This window comes from Archocentrus centrarchus, unplaced genomic scaffold (assembly GCF_007364275.1).
Source record: "Archocentrus centrarchus isolate MPI-CPG fArcCen1 unplaced genomic scaffold, fArcCen1 scaffold_52_ctg1, whole genome shotgun sequence".
NCBI lineage: Eukaryota > Metazoa > Chordata > Actinopteri > Cichliformes > Cichlidae > Archocentrus > Archocentrus centrarchus.
The window spans coordinates 947,605-971,462 of NW_022060274.1; the positions used below are offsets into that span (position 1 = coordinate 947,605).

Below are 23,858 nucleotides of genomic sequence, written 5' to 3' on the forward strand. Positions count from 1 at the left end.
ATTAGACAGTTTATAGACCAGGTGGTTAATCACTATAGAGGCTAGCTTGAAATGATGCATCAGAGGCCACGAAATGATATTGACTTCCTTCCTGCTAATTCTGCAGAAAGAAAGTCAGTATCATTGTTCAAAAAACGTCTCAAAATATGTCTTCAGATTTGCACTGCAGGTAAGGCTTGTAGTGTGTAATGCCACACCTCTTCAGATGTTTTAATCCCATTGCCACAGGTGTATAAAATCAAGCATCATGCAGTCTGTCTTCACAAACATATGTGAAAGAATAGGTTGTTCTAAAGAGCTTGCTGAATTCAAGTGTAGTCTTGTAATAGGAAGCCACTGTTAAAACAAATCAGGTCATGAAATTTTTTTCCTCCTAGATATTCCTCCGCTGAGGTGCAACACCCACGTTCTGACTCGGTAACTGTAGACCTCCAAACCACATCAGCCCAAAACTGTGTGCCAGGAACTCCGTGGCATGGGCTTCCAAGCAGCTCCTGCAGGTGTAACCTGTAGGTGGCTCAATACTCAATATAGTCCAATACTGTATGTTACTATAACTTATAGCAATATATCATATGTTGGAAAACATTTTTGGTAGAAGGCCACGGGGGCAAAAGTCTCCCATATGCAACATGTTTCTTTATGTTTTGGTTAAAAAAAAAAATTTCAACAAAATAACAAAAGAAGAGATTTTACATGTAATTATTAACTCAACAGCAACATGTTGACATTTGTTTGAACCCCTTTACGCAATTGACCAGAACTGTAATTTTTTAATTAAATTTAATTTTTTAAATTCAGGCTGCTTTAGTCATTTGGCAGGTTACTGCTTTTAAAACTATAAGACAGTAGTTATTCTTTATTCATGGCACTTTTTCATGCCAGGGATAAGGGTAGAAAAGTATATGTTCTAGGTGAGGGTATATTTGGGGGGTGAAATTGATTTTGAGCAAGTATCACTATGGCTTCAGCTAAAAGGAAGGCCAGGTAGCTGCACCTGAAAAAATAATCTTGCTAGCTAAAATAACTTTCCAGATTGTTCCAGCTTACTTTAACCCCTGACTACATTCCTCCATCATATGTATCTCCATTATATTCCATTACTTTTCAACACTGCACATCACACTGGACTTCCTGAAAATTGTCTTTTGGGGAACAACAGAAAGAAATGTCAAAAGACTGTCAGCAGAAGACACGATGTGGGTGTCACACTGCTTTGAAATGTGTAAATAGTACACCTGCAGTGAGTGACTGGGCTGTAGTGGCATTGTGGCCCTGAAGGAGGGCAGTCTGCAATGTGCTGCTGGAGCCAATCCCTTAGTGACATCATTAGGCTAATCACCACTTTAATGGGATTTAAATCACTGCTCAAACTGAAAAATTAAGCAAGCAAACTATGTCCTGGGTTAAGGACACATTAGAATTGACTCTTGACAAAGAGAGCCTGGCACACCATGATGGAAAATTATAATGTGATTAAATGCTGACACTTAAAATATTTCTAAAGCTCATAGAAGCTGGTCCTGTAAAAAACAACTCCTGACCAGCATGTGGAAGCATTGGAGGTGTGTAGGATGAACTGTATGAATGATAAAACACCAACAGTCTATACAGCATGCTGGACACATACAGGAGTGTGTCATCTGCCTTCACCTCCCCCATCCCAGCATTCTCCTCAAACCCTCTGCGTGTCCTCCTTCACTACATTCATGAACCTCCTCTGAGCCCCCCCCCCCCCTTTTCTCCTCCTGCTGCAGCTGTATTTTCCACATTCTTTGCCCAGCATATCCACTCTCCCTCCTCTACACATGTCCAAACCATCTAAACCTCACCTCTCTTAACTTTGTCTCCAAAGCATTTAACCTGTAGTTTTAACAAGAATATAAATAGTAAAACACTGTGTCCTTTAAGACAAGAAATTCATAGCATTGTGCAAATAACTGTGTGTCAAAATCCTCCCTCCCACATGTGAACTAAGCCCACTCACTACCTCACACTGCAGGTGAAAACATCTGGGGGATAACAAATAGCACAGCTCTGCCGGAGCTGATCTGAACAGGGCCATCAAGGAGATAAAGGAGGGTTAAAAAAAAGGATGGAAATCCATCTTACTGGTCATAACCCATGCAGGGTGTGCCAAGGGGTATAGCACATTATCCATCTACAAATGCTGCATCATCAACACCTCCAATGCTTTACTCTTTATATACCTATGATTGTACTCTGGCACACCAGAGCATATATTAAATTTGGTAATGACACAACCATGGGTGGTCTCATTTCAAAGGGCAACACAGTACAGGAATGACATCCAGGGACTGACAGCATAGTGTCTAAGAAACAACCTGCAACTGGACACCACAAAAACGAAGGAACTTATCCTGGAGGAAGAAGAACAAGGACCCTACACCTCTGCTGATTAATGGTGTCTATGTGGAGAAAGTCCACTCTTTTAAGTTTCATGTGGTTCACATCTCTGACAATCTCTCTTGGACTGTCAACACCTCTGCCATCACAAAAAAGTCTAGCAGCATGTGCACTTGTCTCAAATTGTTGAGGAGGAACAACCTGGAGAAGATGCGGATGATGGCCTCTTACTGCTCTACAACTGAGAGCGTCCTAAAATACTACCTGACCATGTGGTATGCAGGATGTACAGTTGCAGACAAAAAAAAACTACATTGTGTCATTGTGTCATTCTGCTGAAAAGATCACTGGCTGCTCACTGCCCATGTTGATGATATTGCCAAATCCCACTGCCTCAGCAGAGCCAGGAATATCATAAAGGACCCCTCACACGCTGGCCATAAGCACTTCCAGCTGCTGCCATCAGGCAGGCCCTATAGGACTGCTAAAAGCCATGCATCCAGAGCATCATAACTATAAACTATCATATGCAGTAACAGTCACCAAGTCACTTTTATCAATTTTGACACTACAGTGCACTGTACAGTATGCACTTTAACAGATTCTCATTTTCTCATGTTTATTTATTATCATGTAAGCTTTTGTGAATGATAGTTGTGACTGTGTCTTTGTATGCATCAGATGGTGGAACAGTGCTCCAAATTTCGTTCTAGTTTCTGCTTCAATGGCAATAAAAGCACACATCAAAAGGAGCCAGTTGAGGTGGCTCGGGCATTTGACTAGAATGCCACCCCGGCCCCTGTTGGGTGAGGTGTTCTGGGCATGTCCCAGGGCAGTCCCAGGACACACTGGAGATATTATATCTCTCGGCTGGCCTGGGAATGTCTTGGGGTCCCCTCTGGATGAGCTGGAGGTCTGGGCTTCTCTGCTTAGGCTGCTGCCCTGGAGTAGGCCCTGGATAGGTGGAAGAAAATGGATGGATGGATGGATAGATGGATGGTCAGAAATACTGCACATAGTCACTAATGTGCAAGCAGTTATTTCAGTAGTCTGTATTTTTGGACTGGGAGGTAATAGTAGGGGGCAAAAGGAAGGGTAATGTCATATTTCCTGCAGCAGTCTTCATAGTTATAGGGAAGAAGCTGGGTTTCAATCTGTTGCTCTAGGTGTGCATGACTATGAGCCTGCCAGTGGGGAAATTGGTGAAAGAATGTCCTGGGTGGGGGTTGTTCTGGATATTGTGGCTTATTGGCAGAGATAGCTCAAGTATCTGGGCATGGGAGTGCGGAGCCGATGAACTGCTGAGCTGTCTTGACGACCCGTTGCAGCTGTCTCGTCTCTGATGCAGTGCAGCCAGCATCCCACACCATACATACACGTGTCAGGACACTCTCTGGTACCACAGAACCACGCTGGTACTCACTCTCTCCGTGGTACCAGCGTGTTTCTGTTACAGACACAAGTCCGTGGTACCAGCGTGGTTCTGTGGGCTGAACATTTGGCACTCTCCGTGGCACCAGCGCGACTCTGTGGGCTGAGCATTTGGCACTTTCCGCGGTACCAGCCTAGTTCTGTGGGCTGAGCATTTGGCACTTTCCGCGATACCAGCTGTCTCGTCTCTGATGCGGTGCAGCCAGCATCCCACACCATACATACACGTGTCAGGACACTCTCTGGTACCACAGAACCACGCTGGTACTCACTCTCTCCGTGGTACCAGCGTGTTTCTGTTACAGACACAAGTCCGTGGTACCAGCGTGGTTCTGTTACAGACACTGGCACTCTCCGTGGTACCAGCGTGGTTCTGTGGGCTGAACATTTGGCACTCTCCGTGGTACCAGCGTGGTTCTGTGGGCTGAACATTTGGCACTTTCCGTGGTACCAGCCTGGTTCTGTTACAGACACTGACCGTGGTACCAGCGCGGTTCTGTGGGCTGAGCATTTGGCGCTGTCTGTGGTACCAGCGTGGTTCTGTTACACACACTGGCGCTGTCCGTGGTACCAGCGAGACTCTGTGGGCTGAGCATTTGGCACTTTCCCTGGTACCAGCCTTGTTCTGTTACAGACACTGACCGTGGTACCAGCGTGGTTCTGTGGGCTGAAAATTTGGCACTTTCCGTGGTACCAGCCTGGTTCTGTTACAGACACTGACCGTGGTACCAGCTTGGTTCTGTGGGCTGAGCATTTGGCGCTGTCCGTGGTACCAGCGTGGTTCTGTTACACACACTGGCGCTGTCCGTGGTACAAGCGAGACTCTGTGGGCTGAGCATTTGGCACTTTCCCTGGTACCAGCCTTGTTCTGTTACAGACACTGACCATGGTACCAGCGTGGTTCTGTGGGCTGAACATTTGGCGCTGTCCGTGGTACCAGCGTGGTTCTGTGGGCTGAACATTTGGCGCTGTCTGTGGTACCAGCGTGGTTCTGTTACACACACTGGCGCTGTCCGTGGTAAGAGCGTGGTTCTGTTACAGACACTGGAACTCTCCGTGGTACCAGCGTGGTTCTGTGGGCTGAACATTTGGCGCTGTCCCTGGTACCAGCGTGGTTCTGTTACAGACACTGGCACTCTCCGTGGTACCAGCGTGGTTCTGTGGGCTGAACATTTGGCACTCTCCGTGGTACCAGCGTGGTTCTGTGGGCTGAACATTTGGCGCTGTTACAGACACTGGCGCTCTCCATGGTACCAGCGTGGTTCTGTTACTGACACTGTCCGTGGTACCACCGCGACTCTGTGGGCTGAACATTTGGCACTCTCTGTGGTACCAGCGTGGTTCTGTGGGCTGAACATTTGACGCTGTCCATGGTACCAGCGTGGTTCTGTTACAGACACTGACCGTGGTACCAGCGTGGTTCTGTGGGCTGAGCATTTGGCACTTTCCGTGGTACCAGCCTGGTTCTGTTACAGACACTGACCGTGGTACCAGCGTGGTTCTGTGGGCTGAACATTTGGCGCTGTCCGTGGTAAGAGCGTGGTTCTGTTACAGACACTGTCCGTGGTACAAGCGTGGTTCTGTTACTGACAGTGGCGATATCCGTGGTACCAGGGTGGTTCTGTTACAGACACTGTCCGTGGTACCAGCGTGGTTATGTTACAGACACTGTCCGTGGTACCAGCCTGGTTCTGTTACAGACACTCTCCAGTCCAAATTGATGACTTTTGCAGCACAAGGTCTGCAAAATCTCTCCTGTACCCATGCAATTGTGGTGTCATATGCCTCCTTCATTACAGCAGTGGTATTGGTTTTGCCCCATTTAGTCCCAGTGTTCTCCCTCTCCTGTGCTAGCGCTGTCCGTGGTACCAGCGTGGCTCTGTTACAGACATTGGCGCTGTCCGTGGTACCAGCGTGGTTCTGTGGGCTGAACATTTGGCGCTCTCCGTGGTGTGTGTGGTGTGTGTGTGTGTGTGTGTGTGTGTGTGTGTGTGTGTGTGTGTTTGCTGTGAAGAATGGAGATTGCTGGTTGGCCAGACTGAGTAAGTGCCTAATGTGGGATTAGATGATTGGACAAACAGCAGCCTCTTATGCTACAGCTGACAGCCACCTCGCCCTCTCCTCGTCTCCTCCACACCCAAGAAACAATTCAATTCAATTCAATTCAATTTTATTTATATAGCGCCAAATCACAACAAACTGTCGCCTCAAGGCGCTTTGTATTGTGGGTAAAGACCCTACAATAATACAGAGAAAACCCAACAGTCAAAACGACCCCCTATGAGCAAGCACTTGGCGACAGTGGGAAGGAAAAACTCCCTTTTAACAGGAAGAAACCTCCAGCAGAACCAGGCTCAGGGAGGGGCAGTCATCTGCCGCGACCGGTTGGGCTGAGGGGAGAGAAAGACATGCTGTGGAAGAGAGCCAGAGATTAATATCAATTAATGATTAAATGCAGAGTGGAGTATAAACAAAGTAAATAAGGTGAATGAGAAGAAACAGTGCATTATGTGAACCCCCCAGCAGACTAGGCCTATAGCAGCATAACTAAGGGATGGTTCAGGGTCACCTGATCCAGCCCTAACTATAAGCTTTATCATAAAGGAAAGTTTTAAGCCTAATCTTAAAAATAGAGAGGGTGTCTGTCTCCCGAATACAGGCTGGAAGCTGGTTCCACAGAAGAGGCCAGCCAGCCATCTTTTTGCTCATGATTCTGAGTATGTGAGAACTGTGAGTGGACAGCATGAGCTAATTTGTATACCTAGTCTGAAGCCTGACTCTTTGTAAATAGAAAATTGTATTTGGCCAGTCTTTCCAAAAGATGCTTCAGATCCTTGAATCCAGTGGTGGCCCAAGCAGTTTCCCATCCAAAGAGCAGGGAAGGAAAACAGAGGAGTGACTTTTTGGCAGCACTTTTAGTTAGCCATGCTTTTTGTTCGTTTGACTCTGGATTGAACGGCAGCTTTTGTCTTTTCCTAACTGAATGTTACAAAAGTCCTCTGTAAACTGTGGGCCCAAATGTTTAATTTCTCATTTTTACTCTAATGGCAAAGTGCTAAATCTATCTTCTAATAAACGCTCCCCTTGATTCATTTTCTTACACTGCTAATGGTGGCTAATGTAACAACTACAGTAATCCCTCGCTACTTCGAGGTTTGCTTTTCCCCGACTCGCTGTTTCACGGGTTTTTGCGGTACTCGTTCTTCACATGCGTAGTACGTGTTGTACAGTAATGTATATATTTGGTGTATAAGTGTGTGGGGAGGGTTTATAAAAACTTAAAATAGTGTATAACTACTAAAATAATGTATAAGTATTCAACTAAATATAACGTCCCTACTTTGGGGATTTTCACTTATCGCAGGCGGTCCTGGAACTTAACACCCGCGATAGGTGAGGGATTACTGTAGCTGTTTTTAGAAAATACCAATGACAATGTCTTAACATACATCAAATTGATCAGTATTAAATGTTATTGGCTGTTGTCAGAGTGGAGCCATCCTGAGTGTGCACGGCAGGTCATTATTTAACACATTCTGTACATGTGCATTCAGCTGAAAATTCTACAGTAGTACAGTATCGTAACAAAGTATTTGTATTTCGTTATTTCCCACCTCTGGTCTTATCTAAGGCAACATAGTGGGCACAGGAAGTAATAGGTAAGTGATGTCACCATGAAACAGGAGTTGTTGAAGCTTGTATGTACTCTGTCCAGTTCCCCTAGATTTCTCATGCTCAATAAGAGCTGTGGCTTGAATACGTCTAAATGCCAATATTTGAGGCATTCTCATGATGCCACTTACTGGCAGGAGAATTTCTGCCTTAAAAACATTATTCAATTTGAAATTTGCCATTTTAATGCTACATATGTAACTAATTTGTGCAAAATCTAACAAAACTAAATGGATAACAGAGCTTGGAAAAGTCAGTACTGCAAGGAATCAAACAGCGGTTCTGCACCATCTTAAACAACTCTGTCACTACACTGACAGCAGAAACAGAAATACAGAAGCAGTTCCACATACATTCTCACTGTTGTGGTCAGCCTCACTAGGACAGCCAAACAGCTCTCGTCGCAGGAGGTTGCCATCATACTCCAGAAAGGTAAGATAGAGATTCCGGAAGAATTCCACGTGCTTGTTCTTTACTCGCAACTTCTTTGGAGAGTTCCAGTGGATCACCTGTTGAGGAGAACCACAGACAGGAGAGCAGTGAAATGATCAGGAAACTTCTGATATCAACATGTTCTAAAGAACTAGAGCAATAAACCAACTGCATTCCACCAAATCCTAAAAAACACTCTTGGCTCCCTGTTATGCCCCCAGTGATAAGTTGTTCTTTTTTGTTGTCGAGTTCCGTTTTGTAGTCATGACAACTTAGTATAGGTGCATTCTGGGAAGCAGAAAGTGGGTCTGTTATGTGGTTGTCATCGGTAACTGTGTCAGTTGGTCCTGTCTACAGCCTGTAGTGAAGCTTTTCTGTCCCCCTTTTTGCTAGGGCATTGTCTTTTCACAAGATTCTTACTAAACTTAATGGAAAAGAGAGTTACCCGTGTCCTGGAGTTTTTTGAGAGTGTTTAAACTGATTGGAATCCAGCCCATGACAGTGAAAAGACAGCAATACAGCTACGAGGGAGACGAGGATAGCCACTGCACAGAGCTAATCAGCAACAGAGATACGCAGCTAATCTTCCAGCTTCCAGACAGCTTCACATTAGCCTGCTCCTCTCAATAACGATTAGCGCAACAAGTCAGGATGTCACAACGCGGCAGCAGCAACAACCAAGCTAGAGACGATCGGTCTGAGTCAGCATGCTCAATGAGCAGCCGCTCATCCACTAAGTCCTCTAGAACAACGGTTAGCATGGCTATAGCATTGGCACAGGCCAAAGCCGAGGCAGCGCAGGCTAGAGCAGCCCACGCAGAAAGGGAAATCCAGCTTAAGGTGGAGCAAGCACGCATACAAGCTAACCTCGAAGCACTGAACGAAGAGAAAGAGAAAGATGCCGCTATAGCAGAAGCCAATACTCTGGTAGCTGGTCTGCAAGATATGGGGTTTGAAGTACGAAGTGAAGCCAAAGGCACGGTCTTCCAAGCTATTAAAGAACAACGCACCGCATTTGTATCAGCCCAAGCCAGCCCACGCAGCAAGGAAGGATTTGCAGTGATGAAGGGTGACAGCGTTCCACTATCACTTCATCATGCATCCTCAAAAACAGCTGACATTTTATCTTCAGCACCACACGTGCTCATAGGAAACCACAGCCCAGCTCCTACGTATGAAGCTGTTACTGCACAACACGCTTGTCGGAGTCCACAAGCAAGTGGAGCACCACCACAGCGGAGCTCCAAACCACCTCCTTACCTCTCTAAAGTACCTCAGCTCAGTGGAGTTTCTCCACAGTGGCATCTTGAGGAGGATTTCTCAGCTCCTTTAGAGCCGCTCGTTCAAAGGACACATTACGGGGCTAGCCACAACCATTCTACAACTACTGCGGATCTCATCAGGTATCTCGCCTGCAATCAGTTGGTAACTTCAGGTCTCACTACATATGATGACCAGCCCGTGAACTACTGGGCCTGGAAGACATCATTCCAAAATGCTATCATTGATTTAGACCTGCATGCTGCGGAAGAGCTCGACCTTCTAATTAAGCATCTAGGAAGGGAGTCAGCATAACAAGTAAGAAGAATTAGGACTGTCAACATCAAGAATCCGCCAACTGGTTTGCATATGGCATGGGAGCGCCTTGATGAAATGTACGGCTCGCCTGAAGCCATTGAACAGGCTCTTTTCAGCAAGCTGGAAAGCTTTCCAAAGGTCACGACGAAAGACCCGCAGAGGCTCAGGGATCTAGCCGACCTTTTAGCAGAACTGCAAGCTGCCAAGGAAGATGGCTATCTAGCAGGATTGCTCTACTTGGATACTTCAAGAGGGATAAGACCTATCATAGAGAAACTCCCATACAACCTCCAAGAAAAATGGCTGTACTATGGGACGAGATATAAGCGCGAACACATGGTTAGCTTCCCACCATTCTCCGCGCTAGTGGACTTCATCTCCATGGAGGCGAAGGCTCGCACGGATCCAAGCTTTAGCTTCTTCATGCAAGCTTCGGCAGAAAGGAAAAGCAACTGGGAGAGGCCCATGAAGACGTCTGTGTATGCTCAGAAAACACAAGTTTCAGGAACAGCCAAGTCTGAGTTTAAAGAATACAGAGAACGAAATGATCCGAACAAACTTTGTCCTCTGCATAGGAAGCCGCACCCTCTGAGGAAATGCAGAGGCTTCCGAGAAAAAAGTATAGAAGATCGTAAACAGCTCTTGAGAGAACATTGCATCTGCTTTCGCTGTTGCTCCTCCACAGAACACCTTGCCAAGAACTGTGATGTGGAGGTGGAATGCGTAGAGTGTGGGAGCACTGCTCATGTGTCAGCACTGCACCCTAACCCATTTGCTTGGAAACCTAAGTCATCTACCCCCTACACAATGGATGGCGGGGAGGAAGATGAAGCAGGGAAAAGAGAAGTCAAGTCGACGTGCACACAGGTATGTGGGGAAGGCCTGAGCGCTAGAGCATGTGCTAAGATTTGCTTGGTCAGTGTGTTCCCGAATGGACACAGGGAGAAGGCCATGAGAATGTATGCCATACTAGACGAGCAAAGCAACCGATCTCTCGTACGATCAGAGTTCTTCGACATCTTCCAGATATCTGGATCCTCCTTCTCATACGCGCTCAAGACATGTGCGGGGCACACGGAGATGGCAGGCAGAAGAGCTTGGGGCTACACTGTAGAGTCAGTGGACGGGAAGTTAAGCATTCCACTACCTACGCTCCTCCAGTGCAACCAACTTCCTAACGTCCGCACTGAGATTCCTACACCGGATGCAGCCTACTATCACTCTCATCTGAAATGCATCGCCAAGAAGATACCACCTTTGGACCCAAAGGCCGAGATACTCCTCCTGCTGGGCAGAGACATCTTGCGAGTACACAAGGTCCGAGAACAGATAAGTGGCCCAGGAGACGCACCGTTTGCCCAAAGGCTCGATCTGGGCTGGGTCGTCGTCGGTGATGTGTGCCTTAGAGGTGCTCACAGACCATTGGAGGTGAGAAGTTGCAAGACAGCCATCTTGGAGAATGGAAGAGCAAGTCATCTTCAGCCATGTGACAACCAGGTTAGAGTGAAAGAGAAGTTTCATCTAGGTCATCACCAGCAGTGCAATCCAGCAGCTACCTTTGCATTTAGCTCAAGCGTACCAATTGGGGAGAGCCTGGGGAAGACTGTCTTTGCCCGTACACCTGAAGATCATAGGCTCGCTCCATCCAGCGAGGATCTAGAGTTCCTCGAGCTGATGGAGGCTGAGTGCTACCAGGACAGCTCTAAAAGTTGGGTTGCGCCCTTACCCTTTCACACGCCCAGACGACGGCTGCCCAACAACAGGCAACAGGCTCTTGACCGCCTCACCTCACTGCAGCGCTCGCTGGAGAAACGGCCGCAAATGAAGGCAGATTTCATGGAGTTTATGGAAAAGATGCTTAAGAAAGCACATGCAGAAATTGCTCCACCAGTGAGGCCAGAACAAGAGTGCTGGTACCTGCCTTTGTTTGGTGTGTATCATCCAAGGAAGCCAGATAAGATCCGCGTGGTCTTCGACAGTAGCGCATCATGTGAAGGAGTGTCGCTCAATGATGTTCTACTTACAGGGCCCAACCTTAACAACAGCCTGTTGGGTGTCCTCATGAGGTTCAGGAAGGAACAGGTTGCGGTTACTGCCGACATTGAGCACGTTTCATTGCTTCATCGTGCGGGAAGACCACCGGGACTTTCTCCGATTCCTGTGGTTCAAGAACAACGACCCCACCGCCGACATCGTGGACTATAGAATGCGAGTTCACCTTTTTGGTAACAGCACCTCGCCCGCCGTTGCAGTGTATGGTTTGAGGCGAGCAGCTAAGGAAGCAGAAGCCAACTATGGCAGCGACGCAAGGAGATTCGTCGAACGTGAGTTCTATGTGGATGACGCTTTAAAGTCCTTCAGCACTGAGGAAGAAGCCATCAGCGTCCTCGGACGGGCTCAGAAGATGCTCGCAGCCTCTAACCTCAGGCTGCATAAAATTGCATCAAACAGAACTGCAGTCATTGAAGCATTCCCACATGAGGATCGCTCTAAGGAGGTGAACAACCTCAGTCTTTTTGCGGATGATCTGCCCATCCAACGCAGTCTTGGATTGCTCTGGAACATGCTTGCAGACACCTTCACGTTTTGGATTGAAGATTATCAGAAACCGTTCACTCGCAGAGGAGTGCTTTCAACTGTGAATAGTCTTTATGATCCTCTAGGGTTCCTTGCACCCATCACGATCAATGGGAGATTGATGCTTAGACAACTCACTATCCAAGGACAGGATTGGGATGCGCCTCTCCCCAAAGACAAGGAGATCGAATGGACTGGATGGAAACAGTCACTTCAGGACATAGATGGGTTGCAGATACCACGTCCTTACATGCCCTTTTCTACTGCGGGTGCGTTAAGTAGAGAACTCTGTGTTTTTGCAGACGCATCAATCAAAGCAATAGCAGCTGTGGCCTACATCAGGGTGACAAGTCACCAAGGACAGATCGAGATTGGGTTCGTCTTCGGAAAGGCAAAGTTAGCCCCTCAGTCCGGCCTGACTGTGCCAAGACTCGAGCTCTGTGCTGCTGTGCTCGCAGTTGAGATCGCCGAGATGGTAGTTGCAGAGATGGACGTCATATTTGATAGCATTATCTACTATACAGACAGCAAGGTCGTACTGGGATACATCTACAACCAATCCAGGAGATTCTATGTCTACGTGCACAACAGGGTCCAGCGTATCCGCCAGTCACCTTGCTTCGGCCAGTCGAGGTACGTTCCAACACACCTTAACCCAGCTGATATTGGGTCGAGAACTGTAACACCAGCTTTGCTGAGCAGCACGGCGTGGCTCAAGGGACCAGCCTTTCTCCACGACGCAACTTCACATTTGTCTAATTGTCAGGAGACGTACGACATGGTCGAGCCTGACCTTGATTCTGAAGTGCGTCCCCAGGTGCTCACAAACTTCACGCACGTCGCCAAAGATGTGATGCACCCACGGCGGTTTGAACGCTTTTCCAGGTTCAGATCTCTTCTCACAGCCGTAGCACATCTCATCCACATAGCGCGTCCCTTTGCCCACTCCATTCAGAATGAATGCCGAGGGTGGCACATTTGTTGCCCTTCAGAGGAAGAGCTGCTGAGTGCCAAAGTATGCATAGTGAGAAGTGTCCAGAGCGAGTATTATGCAGAAGAGCTGGCATGCATTGGTTCAGGAGCCAACATCCAATCTTCCAGTAGCCTGTGGAAGCTGCACCCCACATTAGATCAAGACCGACTTCTCAGAGTAGGAGGCCGGATTGGGCAGGCAGGCCTGAGCGTGAGCGAGTCTCACCCTATCATTATACCTGGCCAGCATCATCTTGCAACTTTGCTTGTGTTGCATTACCACCAAGCAGTGAAACACCAAGGGAGACATATGACTGAAGGTGCTATCCGAGCGGCAGGTTTCTGGCTAGTGGGCGCCAAACGCCGCATCAGCAGTCTGCTCTATAAATGCGTCACTTGTAGGAAGCTGAGAGGGAAAACTGAGTATCAGCAGATGGCAGCCCTGCCGGCAGAACGCCTACAAGTTGCACCCCCTTTCACCTATGTAGGTGTAGACATCTTTGGACCTTGGGACATTGTCGCACGCTGCACAAGAGGAGGAATCTCCAACTCCAAACGCTGGGCTGTGATGTTCTCGTGCATGTGTTCGAGAGCAGTTCATATCGAGCTGATAGAAACAATGAGTTCCAGCAGCTTCATCAATGCTTTGAGGAGATTCTTCGCGATCAGGGGGCCTGCAAGGCAGATTCGCTCGGACTGCGGAACTAACTTCATCGGCACCTCTCGTGAGTTGAACATGAACAGAGGGAATCCAGACTTCAACATTGTGGAGAAGTTCTTGGAGACTCAGAATTGCACGTGGGTCTTTAATCCACCCCACGCGTCTCATATGGGTGGTGCATGGGAGCGAATGATTGGCATTGCCCGTCGTATTCTGGACTGCATGCTGCTCGAGCAGAAGAGGTCTCCCTTGACGCACGAGGTCTTGACCACGCTCGTGGCTGAGGTAGCAGCAATAATGAATGCGAGACCGCTCATCCCAGTGTCATCAGATCCGGAATCGCCACTCATACTCACCCCAACAATTCTCCTAACCCTCAAGACAGGCACTGCCCCCCCTCCCCTGTCAAACAGCATGGAGGATGTAGATCTTTTACGGGAGGCTTGGAAACGAGTTCAGAGTTTGGCAGACACGTTTTGGAGCAGATGGAGGCGGGAATACCTCAAGACGCTGCAGCTACGACATAAGTGGCAAAGCAAGCGCCCAAGTCTCCAAGAAGGGGACATAGTGCTTCTGAAAGATGCTCAGGCGAGGAGAAACCAGTGGCCTATGGGTATCATCGCAAGAACCTTTCCAGGAGAAGATGGACTGGTTCGGAAAATCGATGTGGAAGTGGTCAAGAATGGAACCAAGAGAACTTTCTCTCGTCCTATTATGGAAGTAGTTCTACTTCTTTGTCCATGGACTGAGTCGGACTGTGGGCCCTTAGAAGTGCCCAGGCGGGGAGTGTTATGCCCCCAGTGATAAGGTGTTCTTTTTTGTTGTCGAGTTCCGTTTTGTAGTCATGACAACTTAGTATAGGTGCATTCTGGGAAGCAGAAAGTGGGTCTGTTATGTGGTTGTCATCGGTAACTGTGTCAGTTGGTCCTGTCTACAGCCTGTAGTGAAGCTTTTCTGTCCCCCTTTTTGCTAGGGCATTGTCTTTCACAAGATTCTTACTAAACTTCATGGAAAAGAGAGTTACCCGTGTCCTGGAGTTTTTTGAGAGTGTTTAAACTGATTGGAATCCAGCCCATGACACTCCCTGTGAAACAAAGAATTTCAAACCCTGAAAACACCTTCTGACTCGATACATTTATCAAACACCTCAGACAGTGACGTGCAGTCAGGGGAGGCAGGTGAGGCACGGCCTCACCTGTCATCGTGGAAATATAAAATTAAAAAATAAATTAAATGGTTATATTCATTCAGTGATTTGTATTTTAAAGTTCTTTTCCATTTAACTACACCATTTTTAGATTAGTTTTTTCAAAATCGTTGAATTTTCGCATTTGCCGGTCAAATACTAAGAGACGAACGGTGAGGCACCAGCCCGGCGAGCCGCACCACGGATTGCGCAATCCGTGGTGCGGCTCAGTATAGTCATTGCCAATGACTACTAACTGTGCTGGCATGCTATGCAGTGAGACCGGATTACTTTCCCTTTGCATGTGGCTATTAAAATGTTCTAACACTTTTACTATATGAACTAAATTTCCATATTTTAGCTGGTGTATATAATGCACAGTTTTTTTTTTTTGTTTTTTCATTAACAACTGTATGTGTGTGTAATGCATTCTTGTGTTGAGCGATCATGAAACTGCTGCGAAGAGACACTAGGTGAGGCACGCAGTTCTCGGGCCTCATGGTAGGGGGCGCTGGTGATCCCAGGGACTCTACGACTCCTCGGCGGCAAGCTACCATAAACAGTTAGCAAGGCCAGTTAGTTTTTCCTGTTGCTTGGCCTTATGTTCAACATTGAAGATTACATAACTCAACTGAAAGAATTTTCTAAACTGGACTTTCAACCGAAGCAGAAGATAATAATTAAAGGAAGACCAACACCGGAGCTAAAAGGTTTGCTTCAGACTATGTTAATGTTAAACAAAACAACTGTTGCCAGTCAAATGGTGAATAAGCTATATGTTTGTAAATCTGATGTGATGACGTCAGTGCCTCACCAGTCACGACCCTCACCGCACGTCACTGACCTCAGACACCCTTAAAGTAAATACATTCTTTCTAAAAGTACATGAGAAGAAATCCTGAGAGATAGTGCTGAAAAACCATTGTCAGCAAGAAGAATTAATACATTTTGAGTTTACTTTTGATCTTTGTTCTATATCCTTTCTGTGATCTGAACAATGTTATGTGGGAAGTGAAGAACTGGGGAGTTCATTGTCAATGCACAGGTGAATGCTAATTATCTAACTCTAACAACCAAACATTAATGCACAAGTCACAAATTTCAGAATTACTGTAGTCAGCATTTTGGGGCACTAGTGAGGAGGTAGCAATATTTTGGTTAAGGGAACAATATCTCATGACATGAGATGTTGAAATGATGCACCACTGACAACCTGGGTTGCTTTGGAGAAGGAGAGATTAGTGCCATTTGGTCACAACACTTGTATGGCGGTGCTTGGATGAAACCGCTCTGAGCCTATGCAGTAATCTACAATGTAACCTGATGCGCACCTCTCGAGAAATGTAACCACACGTTGGGTCCGCAACCCAGAATGATTGTGATTGGCCTGTTCGGCACAGTCGAGTCCTCTTGTGCATTTCCAGCTACTTTTTGCTGCAGGAATAAAAAGTGAATAAAAACACTGACAAAAAAGAGAGAGGACCAAGGAGGGGAAAAGTCCCAGCATTTTTTGTTTCTGTTGGCCGGCACTACATATAAAACACCAGCACATGACCACAAGGTAATTAACACACATAATGCAGCTTACACAAGAATAAATGCTGGTAAGTTGCGTACATAGGCCCTGCAAAGACCCAACACAGATGTGTAAGTGAGTATCTAACCAAGCTAGTATCTCTGAGCAGCTCTGACAGAGAACGAGGTGACAACCATAATGTCATACCATAATAACTCCAAAAAATAACTTGCAGGCTAGTTAATACACCGCAAGAGGGAAAATGCACTTAAACAAATAAAACTAAAGTATAACGTAAAATATAAAACTATTATAACCTTGGTTTATAATTGCTTTTCTAATCAGCTGATTTTTATATATGTTTTAGAATATTCCATTTCCTTCATAAGATGTGGCTCAACAATGTAGTGATTTTCACTTTTGCTTGGCAAGCAAAAGGTCACTGACTCAGTTCCAGCCAGAGACCCAAATCCTCTGGGGTTGTGTCAGAAAAAGCATAAAAACTGACAAATCAAACATGCAAAGCTACCTGCTGTGACGGTCTTTTGTGAAAAGGAAGCAGTTGAAAGAAGTTTTCATTTTTTCTAAGGTGTTTTTCTGCAGTAAATGTAAATGTATTTTTATCTCTTTGCTCTCAGTGTCCCTGCTGTCAATGTCAATGTCTGCTCAAGAAATTTGAAGATCATCCATGACCACTTATCAGGGACTATTCTGATACCGGCTCATTTTGACTGCTTGCAGCAATGTTATTAGCTGAACTTCATAGTTCAGCTAATAACTGGAATAAAACATTAAGAAGAACCAGGCATTATTAAGCATTGTTGTTGCTGGAACCTTGAACTATAAAGGGGTAGATTGATGTACAAATTGCTGACTGTCAGGAAGCCTGTTCACCGTTACATTTTATCATTGAAACAACAGCTGAATATAGAACCAATATTAGTCCAACAGTATTTTGGTTACATGTTTTATCATAGGTTCAGGCAGCTCTGCAGATGTCACTAGTTATGGAAAATACACGTTGTCTTCTCACAATTTTTCTCTGCCTGAAAGTGTAGAAACTCACTGAGTGTAGCTCTGGCTTGAAATTTTTCATAAATGCAGGTGAAGTCTTGCATGTTTGCAGTGACTAAGTGTGTGCATAATGTGGTTAGCACACTCTCACCTTTAGGTCTGATACATCTTTGTAGCACTTCTCAGAACGGGTGTGGTCAGACAGCTGGACGTTCCAGAAACAAGGTAGCTGGTGAACCAGGAACGGGTTTTGTTTGATCACTGCGTTAAAGATATCCTGCAGACACAAGACACACACTCTTAAGCTTTGCCTCTTGTTTCATCATCTCATCTGACCCTGCTACCTGTCAGATAGCCACAAAAAGCTCTATGTAATCTTACAATGCCTATTTTAAGAGTATTACAAGAGTATTACAATGCCTATTTTAAGAGAAAATGGATGTATGTTGCAGAAATCTGACTTTCTTTTAAGCATTTACAAGAAAACTAGCATCTCTAACCAATGCACCTTACTAACCAAACATGGTGGCTTTTGCTTGTGTTATCTGGCCCCATCAGCCACTCCATAGTCTAGTTTCAAAAGGCCAAAGGCCAAGATTGTAATACCCAAAACTGCAAAGTGAAGGATTTAAAATGGTACTCCATAAATCAATGGGTAACAGAACACTGGATATATCCATCTTTTATATGCAGTCAATGATGGCCCATTGAAAACGTGTGATGCATTAAAAAAAAGAAAAATGACAATGGAGGCCCAAAACTGATAAGGTTTCACTCTTAAAACGACTGCAGCTGGTCCCATTTATCTCCAAATAGTGGGGTGATAAAAGAAGACGTGAAGTAACACAGTGGGTAACATCCTAATGACTTTTTTGAAAGATGATGCTGGGATCAAATTTAAAATGAATATATATTTTTCAAAAACAAAATTCCCAGTTTTAACATTTAATGTGATGCTTTTGTCATTTTTAAATTACAGTAAATTAAGTTTTATTGATTCACAAATTATTGCCTTCTGTTTACAGTGTAATTTAAACAGCATCCCAGCTTTTCTGGAAACAGAGCTTAAGAACTAAATACACATTAGTAAAGTTGGACTCTGAGCATTTCTCTTTGTTTAAAGTGCTCATTATACACTTAGATACATTAATCATTTCATCATCAGCACCAACTGCAGAGGTGAGAAGAATTACTGTATTACCTGACTGATGGTTTCATTTTCACAAAAACTGTAAAAGATATTCTGTAGACATGATTGCTTTGGGCCCAGTTTAACAGTCCTCACTTGACCACTGTCTCATTAATGTGTTGTATGTATCCAGATGTTCATGCTTATATAACTAAGTTATATGTACAGTCACACTCATAAAGCTGAATGCTTCAAATTGCTTTGAGGAAATGAACTTTGGTTACATCTGACTGACTTTTATTTTACTTTGAGATTTTTGAAGGTGCACAAGGCAAAGCCTAAGTGACAGCGGTAGCTTTCCAATGGGAGACATAAAAACTCTATAACCATGCAATGAATACTACAATAAAGAGGGCTGACAGTCCATGAGAGGAAGTTATACAGCAAAAGGCAGATGGAAAGCTGAAAGGAGCCTGTTCATTTTCCAAACTGCATACCTTGCGGGACTTTACTTAATGAAGGTTTAATTAAAATCTCATAACTGTACCAATGAGCTCTGAATAACTCCTAGACAAAGGAGAAACTTCACCAAGGTCTTGGTGTCTGCCCTTACAGTTTTTGATATGGAACACCACAAAAAGTAACCTTTAGCACTTTTTGTGGTGACCTTTAGCACACAGGTATGCTCAAGTGGGCTGGAAACACTGTGTGAGCACTAACATAGAAATGAAGTGTTCTCTTACACTGGCACAGGCACAAGGGAGATCTTCAGTTATCTTTTATTTTTATTTTTTTGCAGAAGATCCAAACAACATTAAAGTTTCAAAACCAAAACACACAGCAGCTGTCACATAGAGCATTAGAGTTCAACAATAATACTGTTTTCTTTGGTTTATTGGCTTGTAGGTCTTCAAGCGCTCAAGGGCTTCTTGCAGCTCAGCCATGGGCCACTCTCTTTGCTGAACCTGAGAATAGCTGCCAATAAAGACTGACTGTGTTTTAGTTCAATGCACACTGATTCTGACCCCTGGCATATAAAGTCCACAGATACACCTGTATCATAGGAATGATGTGCAAATCTGTGGTTAAAAAAACATAAATAAAAATTGGCTAAGCCTGGCTGCAGTCTGGTCTGGTTTCAGGCTCAAACAGTTGGTGGACTGGCCTTAGCCCATGGGTTCACCCTCCTGTGAGCCCATCATGCAGTTTTTAAATGATGACTATTAAAGGAGAAAAGCTATCCAAACCTTCATGTCTCTGTGTGAAAAGCCAGTTGCCCCTAAACCTATAACTGGTTGTGCCACCCTTGGAGGCAAGAACTGCAATCAAGTGTTCACGATAACGGGCAATGATTCTTTCACATCGCTGTGGAGGAATTTTAGCCAACGCTTCTGTAAACGGCCAGAGCATCTCAATTGGATTTAAGTCCAGACTTTGACTTGGCCACTTACCGTATTTTCCGGAGTATAAGTCGCACTTTTTTTCATAGTTTGGCTGGGGGTGCGACCTATACTCCGGAGCGACGTATATGTGACATTTATAACACATGAACCAAAATACTCCAGCCACTTGACATCTCCGTGAACCGGAGCTTTAAGGCAGTCTTGCGTAACCTGTGGGCGCAGTGGATGATGGATGGAGAGCACAGCTTAACGGCAAGTGGGAGAATGCGCCACCCAACTTTCCTGGAAGTCATTGGATGGATCAAGAAAACTTGGGCTTCAGTGACAACCAAACCATCCTGTTGGGATTCAGAAAGGCTGGAATAATTGGAACTGCAGCTGACGACGAGTCTGACTAACGCGACACAGAAGAGGAAGCGGCGCTTCGTCTACGGAGTGTACGGAATTGTTTAGAAGTGACACCGAGGATGAAGAATTCAATGGATTGATGGTTTGGTTAACTTGTTAGTATGTTCTTTATGCTATGGTTATCTGAATAACTTAATGTTACGTTAACATACCGAACACGTGTTCGTTGTGCGTCATGTAGCTGAATGTGTTACGTTAGCATAACGTAGGCGTAACCGTGTTCGTCCTGTTCTTTAATCCATTATTATTTTAAATTGCCGTTCAAGATGGAATTTCTGCTCTGGGTCTCGGATTCTATCACCCCCCCCCCCAAAAAAAGTGCGACTTATAGTCCAGTGCGACCTATATATGTTTTTTTCTTCTTTATTATGCATTTTTTGGCTGGTGCGACCTATACTCCGGAGCGACGTATAGTCCGAAAAATACGGTAAGTTTGTTTTGGGGTTTTTTTTTTTTTTTTTGGCTTAGTTCTTTGTCCTGCTGCAATTACGTGTGCACTTGGGCTTTCAGGTTTCCTCCATGTGTGGATGATCACTGTGGTTCATGGCAGTCCCAAAACCTTCCTAAACTGATAGTTATCAATGATAGTTATCAATGACTTTCACATGTTCTTGAGTTTCTTTAGATCGTGGTATGATGTGCTGCTTTTTGAGATCTTTTAGCCTGCTTAACTTTGTCACACAAGTTCTATTTAAGTGATTTCTTGATTTAATTGAACTCAGCTTTCCAAAAAATGTGATTAATCACAGTTAATTCATGTTTTAACAAAGGAGAGACAATCACTTTTTTACACAGGGTCAGGTAGGCTTGAATGGCTCTTTTCCCCTTAATAAATGAATCATTTAAAAACTGCATTTTGCATTTACTCAGGCTATCTTTGTATAATATTAGAATGTGTTTGATCTGAAATATTGAAGTGTGACATATGTAAAAAAACACTAATAAATCATGAATGGAGTAAGTACTTTTTTTTTTACAGCACTGTATGACTTAAATACAGTGCTCATTTTGTTGTCAACAAATTACACAGTGTGTGCCAGTAAACATTTGATTAGTTCAATCATCAAGATCCAATGCGTGAGTGGAGTGTTCCCTTAATTTTTTGAGCAGTGTATATATAGTCTTTATTGACTGCAACATATTTGATATATTCCTACTAGTTATCCACAACTGAAAATTATTTTTTACCAACCAGTCCAGACTACTTTTTCTCAGTGGATTCTTCCAGTACCAGACTGAGATACTCCTACTCAGATTTGAACTTGAAATGGAGAGCTGTCAAATTTAAATGAGTGGTCTTTGCTTCACATGGGAGCAGCACCATAATGCCTGGTAGGAAATGAAAGCACAACGGCTTTATCCAGTTATATAAGTACTACAATACTAGTTCATTAAGTGACAAATTTTGATGTGAGCGATCATAATATGTGTGTGTCTTACCTGGTCTGCCAAGGAAGTGGACAGCATACTCATTAGTTCTCTTTCTGCAGTCAACCTCCACATCTGCTCCCATCTGAGCTTCCGTAGACGATCCAGGAGAAGCAAAATAACCCCTGCCAAGAAGACACACACGTGCTCAAACACACACACACACAACACAGACACGAGGGTACCAACAGGTAGCTTAGGAAACAGAGTGATTAGCATCTAGCTGCCTGGTAAGGCTGATAAAGTCTAATCATGAGGCTCTGAATCACAGCCTTGTGTTTTCTGAGACATGTTAAAATCGTCCTGGAGGCACAAACGAGGCTTACAATATTTTTCATCTGCTAACTTTCTTCCCTAAACAAACAGAATCAAAGCTTCTCGGTTTGCTGGCTAAAGAAAGAAATCTTCATGGCTGCTATAAACACACAGAGTAGCAAAATTTCAGAGCGGGAGTGACATGGTGAATAATTTTTTCAGATCGAAACAAATAAATCATCTTTCACACACCCTGCTGTGTTCCATCTGCTTCCACGGCCACAGCCACAAAGCCCACCAACCGCCGCTGAACTGGAGGCTTTCTGTCAAATTGGTGTTGTGTGTAAATCCAACACATGCCTCTCTGTTTCTGCGACCTGCTGTACAGTCACACCGGCAGTGCATTTAAGAGCAGAACACTGAGGCTTTACAACAAAGATCTGTGCAGATGAGTTTTACAATTCTCCTGCCGCTGTGAAACTCAGAGCGACTGCAGTGAGCTGCTAAGCTTGTTTTGGGTTATAGAATAGAGTGCACCAAATACAAATTTTAAAACAAAAGATTGGCACTTTTGAGGGGTTGATCCTGTTTTTCCTACCTGATATGACCTGCCCTGTTTTGTTCTTCTAATTGCACTGATGGATGAACAGTTTGCATACGTCTGTGCAGGTTGTTTGTGGAGCCTGCTCATTATGAAATTTTAACTTTGCAGTCTACACTCTGTCTGTTGATCACATTAAAATATGTCCAAACTTTACTACATTTTCTGTCACTCATTTTCCTCACCGTTCCTGTGTGTAGCCTCTGTGTAAAGCCCAACTTCCTCTAGCTCTTTTCTGTCTCCAAGTGAACTTTGCAGGAACCTCTCCCTCTCTGGTGTTTGTGTACTCAACTGTGCAGTGTGTCTGTGGCCCCTCCCCTCTTGCTCAATGTAGACGCACAAATGCTGCCACCCATCTTAACCAATCACGTGCAGAACAGGCTCACAATCAGGAGCCGGCTCCCGTCAGTCACTTCAAAGAGCCGGCTCTCAGAGCCGGATTGTTGGCGACCAACCCATCACTAGCACAGTGACTGTTTTGAATGCTTAACCGATCCCTGTGACAAATACAAGGAGGCTGTCGCTTCCAAGCTCCAGAGACTGTTTCTGGCCTGCCTTCAGATGTTAAGCACAAAGAACCTGCTGATGAATAATGCAATGAAGTTTAACAGTGTTGCCTCCTTCTTCTCTGACTTTGTTACAGATCAGTGTGGGATTTAGTGGGATCGTTCATCAGCCATGGCTGGTGAACGATCCCACTAAATCCCACTAACCTTGCTCCATGGTAGTTTTATGTCATCAACTGCTGAGCAAACATTGAGGAATAAATCAGTTCCACTTGTTTGGCCTTTGAGGGCCACCATCTCTTCTGTTATGTTTATATCACCAGCAGAGTCCGAAGTATCTGTGCTTTCATCGCAGGCTAATGAAAAAGGTTTGTTGACCTGTCTCCCAGCTGCCTCTCCAATATGTTTTGCTATTTTTGTTACAGTCTTTAAAAAACTCGCCATAGATGTTGTCCTGTATTCAGATTGTGAATAGAGAGGAACAGGCAATGCAAATGAAGGCTTTGTTTTCATATTATTAATGTATTTGGACCCAAATATCAGGATGTTTTCCTGTGTCAGTCTCAGTCACTAAGCTTATGATGGGTTCATTCCAAAGCCCATTTTAATTCCACATGACACACAGAGCATTTACACAATTGTGTTTTTCTTTTTCTTCCACACAGTAGGTGGCAGCTCTCTCCAGGACAATGAAAAAATAATAATAATAAAGTTTTGGATAA

General features: G+C 44.8%; 1 protein-coding gene across 2 annotated transcripts in view; it reads right to left on the reverse strand.

Moving 5' to 3' along the window:
* Positions 1 to 23,858, reverse strand: part of large1 (LARGE xylosyl- and glucuronyltransferase 1) — a 136,059-nt gene that overhangs the window by 15,068 nt on the left and 97,133 nt on the right. For both annotated transcript variants that reach the window (XM_030725285.1, XM_030725287.1), the window contains exons 8-10: positions 21,787 to 21,899; positions 17,558 to 17,683; positions 7,824 to 7,979 (exon numbers count right to left, since the gene is read on the reverse strand). In XM_030725285.1, coding sequence (XP_030581145.1) covers positions 7,824 to 7,979; positions 17,558 to 17,683; positions 21,787 to 21,899 — 395 coding nt within the window. The remainder of the gene's footprint in view (positions 1 to 7,823; positions 7,980 to 17,557; positions 17,684 to 21,786; positions 21,900 to 23,858) is intronic.